General features: G+C 46.8%; 2 protein-coding genes across 2 annotated transcripts; one reads left to right on the plus strand and one right to left on the minus strand.

The window, feature by feature from the left end:
* Positions 1 to 4,621: 4,621 nt before the first annotated feature.
* Positions 4,622 to 5,953, plus strand: BO79DRAFT_141979 (Clr5 domain-containing protein; the record flags this gene model as incomplete). The annotated part of the gene is made up of 4 exons (XM_025678265.1): positions 4,622 to 4,842; positions 5,114 to 5,412; positions 5,467 to 5,556; positions 5,682 to 5,953. 4 exons carry the CDS (start codon positions 4,622 to 4,624, stop codon positions 5,951 to 5,953), a joined length of 882 nt encoding a protein of 293 aa, XP_025542038.1.
* Positions 5,954 to 7,499: 1,546 nt separating this feature from the next.
* Positions 7,500 to 8,004, minus strand: BO79DRAFT_252727 (uncharacterized protein; the record flags this gene model as incomplete). Its single annotated transcript, XM_025685948.1, has 3 exons — positions 7,500 to 7,671; positions 7,774 to 7,844; positions 7,957 to 8,004. 3 exons carry the CDS (start codon positions 8,002 to 8,004, stop codon positions 7,500 to 7,502), a joined length of 291 nt encoding a protein of 96 aa, XP_025542039.1.
* Positions 8,005 to 9,002: the final 998 nt, after the last annotated feature.

Below are 9,002 nucleotides of genomic sequence, written 5' to 3' on the forward strand. Positions count from 1 at the left end.
CTCGAAGGAAAAACAAAATCAGGCATCAGTTGTGATATGTCGTGGTCGATAACTTGATTCTCAGGACGACGACGCATGGCGATGATCGACTGGACTTAGCCTTCTAGTGCCGATGCATGGAAGCATTTTGAGTAAATCCTATGTCAGCTGCAAAGAGAGTGCCCGACAGCCAGCAGGACGCCGAGGCGTTGAAGCATAGATGCCTACAATACTGGACGGAAGGATTAGAAAGTTCGGCTCTTCCGCAGAGCCCACTAGGTTAGCCTCACCATGTTGAGCAACGTACGGATAGTGCTGACCCAAGCGAGGATGGCCTTTTGGATCTGCTGGCGGACACGGCATGTGAAACCTGAGATCGAATGCTGGTGATTGAAACTCCAACCCCAAGAACGAGAGCCATCAGGGGCAACAAATTAATACAGCACAATCTCTCCCACCATTCATCGGGCCATATCCTATACCGTGCAATGTGGCTGGCTGGATCCCTCCCACGAGGATGGGCGATCCTCAAATGACATTGGCTGGCATGCGCCAGAGCACGAAAGTGAGTTTCTGTCGTCCTCAGCTGTGCTCAGCAGGACTCAGCTCGCTCTGTTCTATGGGTCACAGTAGAGAAACAGAATAGGCCTCATCAGAACCAGATGACACATGCACTATGTGCAAGGTTGTAGAAGGTTTGCCCGGTAAGTGCGAAAGTACCTAAGCTGACCTCTGTCAGCCCTTGGCTAACTGGCGCACCTTGCTGAATGTCCTGGTTCATTTTCCAAGGTAATGCGCAGCGCCGGGGCTCCAATAGCCTGAATCGTTATCCTGCACCAAAGTTGGTGGATCGGAAATATAATGGCAAAATGGTGCTGTTTCCACGGTGTTGTACCAGTACAGAAAGGTAAGGTATGCAAAGCCACTAGCCATGGCTTCATGTAGTTATATCACTTAAGTATAGAGCCCTAGGCAGTCTGTGCTCCCACGGTTCGTGTCCTCTGTGGCTGTTCTGATGTCATCAATCATGAAGATCCCCATGGGCCGAGTATTTGCTCGCAGCAAGTGATGGTGAGACACCGATCAAGACAGAAAGTGTATTGTTCTCCGAGAGTGCTAGTGGCGAATCCCATGCACTGGTCGACGAGGGCGAAACCAAGTTGATCAGTGGCCGGTTTAGTGAGGCACATACAATACTTGAAACGAACCGATCCCAACCCTGACAGCCAGAAAGAAAAAACGGTTAGAGTAACAAGAACAAGGACATTGATCCAACCCACTCACTTGTCAGACTGTATCGGTGCCTATTCATGTTAAGTCCCCCGTGGAGGCAGCCATCATTTTTCTAAACTGTAAGGACTGGAACAATGCCAGCTACTAAGTTTCTTAATAATATTCCACAGTGGTCGTGCTCAGGCCGACTCGGCAAGCTTGGACAGGTACTAGGAAGATAGTCCATACAATGGCTCCGGTCGTAAATACCGTACCTATGCTCTTGTTGTATTTTTGCATCCCCGGGCAGAACTTTGGGTGGGAAAACGGGCGGACCTCCGATCCGAACCGTCAACTTGACGGGCCGAAAGTTCCAGCTGTCGTTGAATATCGTCCCAAGATTATGCTCAGGAAGAAACCTGATAAATGGGAGTTTGGACGACCCTCACGGCGGAGAAATAATGAAATGGCTGCAGTGAATTGCATCCAATGTATGAACAGGGAAGGACTTGGAGTGATCCCTTTTTCTCTCTCGGAAACGAGGCAATTCCTCCCCCCCTGATCAAGGTAGCGTCCAAGCCACAGTCATGGAAATGAAAGTTTCGCTTGGGAGAGCTCAGGCCTCATCCTATGATCCTTGCTATGATCCAACTTTGCCACATCGGGTCATGAGCCCACTCATCAACACACGGACGCGTGTATGGAAGTCCCGTCCCGAAGATCCACGAATCCAACTCAAGCCAAAGAAAAAAAAAAATGTCAGCAAAAGAAGGAAAAGAATGCAGCCGCAGCCTTTTCATCCGCAACCTGATCATACAGTGCTGGCAGATAAATTAAGGCGAGTACTGGCCCATTCTTGATGATTTGGCATGATCATGATCGCTCTTTCCCTTTCTAGATCACTGGGTTCTATGCTCACTGTACCTTTAGCAGATCTTGGGGGCGATGATTGAGCGAACAGGAAGACATCCTTCCCCGACTCCCTCCCCCCTGTCAAGCTTGAGAGGAACGAGCTCCTTGGTGTCAGGAGTCTACTAGTAGTAATTAGGAGACGCAACGGAAGTATGACTGGGGTTTGGATATATACGTTGGAGCTAGACGGATCCTTCGAGCTGTTGCACCTGCAGAAATGGCGCAGATTTTATATGAAGGGACCACTTAACTCCCAAGTAGTATGGCCGTCGGATGGGTCGCAGACTAAAGAACTCGGCGCTTCAGTTCAAGGTGTCTCCGTTTTTTTTTTTTTTTTTCTTTGCGCATTTGAACCAGGTTCTCAACCTTCCGTCTACACCTTTTGTTTCTTACAGTTTTATACCCGGCAGAGGTGAGAATACTAGCTTCAGTTTTGGCGTTTGTTGCGGATGAAGCAGAAAATCATCCATGGCGTCATTGTGGAAATATTCTCCAAGGTGTTAGTAAGTACCAGGAGTCTAGAGCAACTGGGTACCTTTTCCCGAAGGAGGCGACCAGGCTATTTACCCGAGTATACCAAGCAGTGTCTCACTTTTCAAAAGGGATAGATAGTGATAAGTAGTAGTAGTAGATAGATATTACCAAGTGCCTGACTTGCGACTGCCATACTTCATGCTGGCATACCGTTGTAACCCAAACTTCCTCTATATCACATCTGCAAAACATTTAGGGTGGGAAGAAAAGAAATTAATAGGAATAAAAACAAAATTCAAGAAAAAAAAAAAGGATGTAATCCCCCCCGTTTAACGATACACCTGCACTATTCAGGAAATAGGTCTTAGCTTCCGAGGCGGTTGACCAGGTTGACCCAGGCAAGGTACCTCGTAACGCCTAAATTAGTGCCTGCCCACCTGATGATGATGCTGCTGCTGCTGATGATGATTGTAATTCCACATTCTGATGGTTTATTACAATTACGACAAACCGCGAACTGTCGGAACTCCATACATCCATACAGAACCGGACAGACAGAACGTGACAAAAGTACACGGACCACTTCATATAATCCATGATTGGCTCGCGGGAACCAGGATAGCGACATCCGCGGGCTTTTCAGCAGCAGGTCGCCGCAAAGGGTAGGCGGATGCTATTGGCCCTGCCAGTCAGCAGCGGTACTTTTATTTAGCGCCCGTACTAGGTTTACCCCAGCGGCGAACCACCCGGTTGCCCTGTGGGATCCTCGCCTAGTAGTGGAGAGGAAGTACTTACTTGCTGCCCAGACGCCTCCGGTCTGCGGTATTGACAATGTTTACTTTCTCATGGCCCGAATTAGCACTTGTTTTGATGTATTTTATTTTCCTCTTTCCTTTTTGTGTTTTATTTTACCCTTCTGTTTTCTGTGTTTTCTCTTATGATACTCATTACTTCCCCTTCCCCCCCCTCCTCCTCTCACATTACGCCCATAACTTGTAACCAACAGAGTTAAAATCGAAAAAAAAAAAATTGCGTCTATTTCCGCAATTGGACAGGGAATCAATGGCTTACTTTACTTCCCGAATGTTTCATTCCAAAGCTGCTGTCTTCTCCTGTTTGTTGGCATCGTTTGGTTAGGAGGAAAGGATCCAGATGGCCGGTCAGCCAACGTACATTACTCTTACTGACATGCATACCCCGTAGTACTACTAACTAACCCGCTGCTGGCTCGTCAATTAGTCTAATTATTTTTCCCATCAGCAGCAGCCAAAGAGTAATAGTTATGGTTGCTATTATTATTTAGTTGTGGTAGTATTATCATTCATTATTATTACTGTCGCCATTACTTACTACTCCTTATTTTCTTTTCCACTGATTTTTCCAGACTAAGATTATCGCTATTGATTTTATCGCCTTGGCTGGCGGTTGTCGAACACTGTGACAACTCGACAGCGCTTGACTTGACTTGACTTGACAGAACTGTCAAGACTAACTAACTAACTAACAACTACTTTTTTTTTCTAAATTACTTTACTTACTTACATACTCTTTCGGTCTCGCTGAAATCCCCCGAACTATATCACCACCAATTCCCGCCCTCCGCAGAACACGATCTACTCCCACCAGCTAACTGCTAGTAAGACCGCGACCCTGTTTCGCGCCTGCTGCTGCCTTTGGCTTCATCAGCCTCCGCCGCTGCTAGCTAGTCTAGTTATCTACTTACTACTTACTACTCTTTCTGGTTACCCTGACACAATTCCCCCTCTCCTGACGACGTCTCTTCTCCGTACGGCTTTCTGTCTGAATAACCACTTCACCCTCCTACTTCGCCTTTTTTTTTTTATCTTCGACCTTATTATTTTCCTCAAGTTATCTATCTAGCCTCTCCACTTTTTACTCCCGTCTTCCCTCTCACCCTTTTCCTTACTCTCTTTTCAACTACTCTTCCCGATCTCTGCTGTGATATCGAGCTTCCGCCTAGCTGATTCGCACGTCCCGCTTCGATTCAGAGTATGGTTGACGAGAAATATCCAGTGACTAATTCATGATGGATGGTTCCATTCCGCCGCCGTCCACCACGACCACCTCCACCACCTCCTCCATCACTACCATTCCAACCTCCTCTTCATCAACCGTTTTCCGACCCCGCAAATCAGAGGATTGGAATGAGTATCGCACGGCTATCGAGAGTCTCTACCGAGACAACCAACTCAAGCTCCGTGATGTGAAGAGGATCATGGAGCGTGACTATAACTTTGTTGCATCGTACAGCCTCCATTTCTCTTATTTGCCATTCCTGCCCTGTTTCTTGCCTTTCCCACTCGCCCTCGTATTTGTCATTCTTCTCACTTATTGGCTTGCATTGCTTGTCCCTCTGCAGCAATATGCTGTTTCTTCCTTTCACCACCAAAAGCGGAAGAAGAGGACAGTGCGTCATTGTTATTGATGTTGCTTTTTTCTTTTATTTCCCTTCCCTTCCCCACTCCTGGACGAATCAGCTTGGTTATAGGCTTCCCCTGACATTCAAACTTTCTAGAGAAAAACAATACAAAGATCGCCTGGCTGCATGGCATGTCCGCAAGAATATCAAGGCCAAAGAAGTCCATGTCATGATCCGAAAGCAACAGAAACGAGCGGCCCGAGGCAAGCAAACAGGTTTTCGTGTTGCTGGGCAGGAAGTCGACTCCAAACGCATCTCACGCTTTGTCCGTAGATATGGATCGAACATGGAGGCCAATAATTCCCGCGAGGACCCTCCGCACAGTCCTCAGGGCCATCAGATCATCCAGCCCGTCCAGCCCGTCCAGCCGATCCAGGCAACAAGTCCCGAACCAGGTAGGATGCTCCCAATCCGCCCCTAGTGCTGCAATTACTCATGTTAGTCGCCAGAAACTCCCTCCGATATGAGCTATTTTACCCCACCGCCAGAGGAACGAGCAATGACATTATCACCTTCAACAGAAACACCGTCACATTTCCGTGAGATCCCCCACCCCTCTGTTGATTTCTCTTGCTATTCTACTACATGCCCCGCCAGGTATTTTGTTGGTTTTTAGCAACATGCAGTCGGGATGGTGGAAGATTTAATTGACTAGATAACACAGATGACGATCCACCCGAACCAGTTCGTAATCCAGGAATTGGCAGCGCGCGATCTTTATCAGTCTCATCCGGAACTATGACCAACGACATAACGAAACCAATGACTGACGGGGTCCAGGGGCCAGATGGCTGGATGACCCTCGAGATGTTTCAGGAAAAGCTTTTGAAGCTTTCGAGAACTCTCGATCAATCAATGTCCCGATTTGTTCCTGCCGAGGATCGCAGCCACCAGCCCTCCAATTCTGACCAGCATTCTCGCTCAATCGGGCAGTGAGAAGGAGGAGGATGGTGAAGAACATCAACGTCATTGGACGAAAACAAAGAAAGATCTTGGATATCTGTCAACATCCTTATACTCTGCTATATTCTGTTCTTTGGCAGGTTGAGTCGATTGCCTCCTTCTCCACTTGGTGTCCCCTCTGTAATATTCCACTTTATTTTCCTTTGTCTTTTATTTCTTTCCTTCCCGTTCATTTATTTCACAGAGTGCCGACTATATAGAGCATCCATGGCTTGAATATATTGGGAAATCGGTATAATGTAGGTTGCGATACACCCTTAAGATGAAAGGAGATTGCGGTGTTTTGCGGTGACATCTGCGGTTGTTGGCTGTTGATGGTATAAACATTGTCTGACTTGTGACTCTAGTGACCTTATTACTACATCCTTCAGGGAGTGCAGCAAACCTTGCTCGGCGAACCCTTCGGCTCTACTACGATAGTTCGTTGAATGCGATCCAGGGAAGGACCCCATTATGCACTTCTGGACATCGGTCGGTATCCACAGCTCGTACGGCTACAACCGTGAGTTCAACTGTTGCCACGGTCGGCCTTCCATCTGAGTTACTCCCAAATATAAGGCATGACCGGTAGTGTTCTCTATCGGACCAGCGGCTATACTTCTCGCTCAATATCTTTACCCGGTTCAACAAAGCATACCAAGTACGAGCCAAGTGGATGAACATGGAGAAGGATGGCATGGCACATTATGCGATGGCGTGAAACGCATAATCGCCCTCACGGTGCTTGGGCTCAATACGAAGGCTCACAGACTCTGGCATCAATTCCGATCGTCACATTATACCACAAGGCAAGCCATGCACTGGTCCATCGCCGAGATTAGGGAACCGATTCTTGCTGTCTCCCTCCAAGATTCAGTAGATCGGTCATCCTTGCATTTTGTTTTATGGGTTGGCTTTTCTGGTTTGATCATGCCAGCAGAGCATCCAAATATCGAGAGAGCATGCAGAATTACTGGGACTGTCGATCGTCCTTGTTAAATTATCCAGAAGTATAATTTGATATGCTAGCACCACGGCTGTCGATCCAGTGATGACAGAAGATATGACCCGATCGTGCATCACTCTATCTACCATGGTTGAGCACAGGCAACAGCGATCCGTGACGAGTCCGAATAGGGAGACATAAACAGTCAACACACAGTGACTGGCTCCTGCATTTAGCTGTAGTGCAGTCGTGGTCGGACCATTACTTCTTAGACCAAATCAACTGTTGGGCCAAGTCCTTCATACCCTGCTGTACCACTAACATAGATCAATCTTTCTATTTCGGGTCTCTTGAAGTTGGCTAGGGCCCGTGGACAGCAAGACCGGGATCACAAAAGAGCATAGCCCGAAAAGGGAGAAGACTGGTAGTAGGGAAAAAGCAAAGGCCCATGGAAGAACAAAAAGCAAGCGATTCTACAGGCCCAGGAAACGATATCCGCTACAGACACGGCCTGCCAAGAATGACCAATGGGAAGGCGAAAACAGGGGCTGATGTGAGATGATTGTCTCCGATGCGGCAGCCGAGCCCGACTACCTATAACTTGGTACCAGTGAGCGCTTGCGCCTGGCCTAATTGCTGGGGCTGCTGAAAGTCGATGAATAGCAGCAGATCGGAGGGGCGAAGCGCATCGGTGGTTTTGGATTCTTGATGAGGCCGTCGCTGATCCTCAAGCCCGCGGACGCTAGCTCTCTTAGTCCCTGTCAGTCTATCAGAGTCAGTGCATAGACTAACTACTCGCTCATCCTCACTCGCCTGCTCCCTCACAGGCTTTGATATTAATAATGTCATTGAGGAGATTTCAAATTACCCTTCACGTCGATAGCTCATTTGGCTTCTCCTGTCGCCCAAAATGAGGGCGTCATACTGGTTTCCCGCAATCTAGAAGCATCAGCTCCCTACATCTATCTACCTTAACCTCGTTTTGATGTATTTTCATTATCTACAGATTATCTAACAACCTGTACTTATGACTGGAATCACAAAGATGTACCTTCTCTCTATGATGTAGACGGCATGCCAAAAGTACGCATTGGGCCATTGGGCAGCAACTACACCAATTGAACACATGCCCTGATCCCTATTTACTCATCGAATTATTCGTATATTATTATTTAGTAACAGGCCAATTTAATCAATCTCCTCCTTCCCCCTCCCGCACCATTTGGACTAAACTCCGTGGATGCCTCAGATCTGCACGATGATGTCAAGTCAGCTAAAGCCTCCGTACTTCCCGTCTTGCCCAGTAGTTAGTTAGCTAGCTTACTTAGTTCCTTCTTTCCTTTCCACCACCACCACCACCACCACCACCACCACGCACCGCAATAACGTCATAGATGACAGTAATAGACCCTAGTCCCATGGAATTAGAAACATAGAGAGTGAAAGTATCAATGTGTCTAGCCAACTGTTTTCAAAATTACTAGCAGGTAAGTTGTTAGGTACTAAGTACTATTTACTTTACTACATAACACAGTGCGTGCATGTTCAGTGACGCAATTTGATACACTTCGTAAAGTTCTATACTTACCTAGTAGAAGTAGTCTCTTAAGTTGCTAGATAATAAGCTAATTGAAATTGAATTAAATGGCTAATTACACAATTGGCGCATGATATGATCAGGAAGTATCGTTATGGTTATGGTTATGTATGTATGTATGTATGTTTGTTATACCTTTAACTATTTCCTGAGCAGGACCGGATCTTTTTATTTTGAGGTGGGGGTGTTGATGGCATTGATTTCAGGTTAGTTGGGGCTGTTTGTTGGTAGATGGATGGGTGGATGGGGGAGATATGGATGGTTGTATGCATGTATGCATACATACATACGCAGGATAGATTCTGGTAAGCTGGGAAGAGTGAGTGAGTGACTGGGCTGATTGAAAGTACTGATTAAATGATTAAGTAATTACTGAGTGGTGGAATTGAAGGGAGTGCTACGCTGCTACTACTACTACTACTACTACTACTACTACTACTACTACTACTACTACTACTACTACTACTACTACTACTACTACTACTACTACTACTACTACT

This window comes from Aspergillus costaricaensis (assembly GCF_003184835.1).
Source record: "Aspergillus costaricaensis CBS 115574 unplaced genomic scaffold BO79scaffold_8, whole genome shotgun sequence".
NCBI classification, from domain to species: domain Eukaryota; kingdom Fungi; phylum Ascomycota; class Eurotiomycetes; order Eurotiales; family Aspergillaceae; genus Aspergillus; species Aspergillus costaricensis.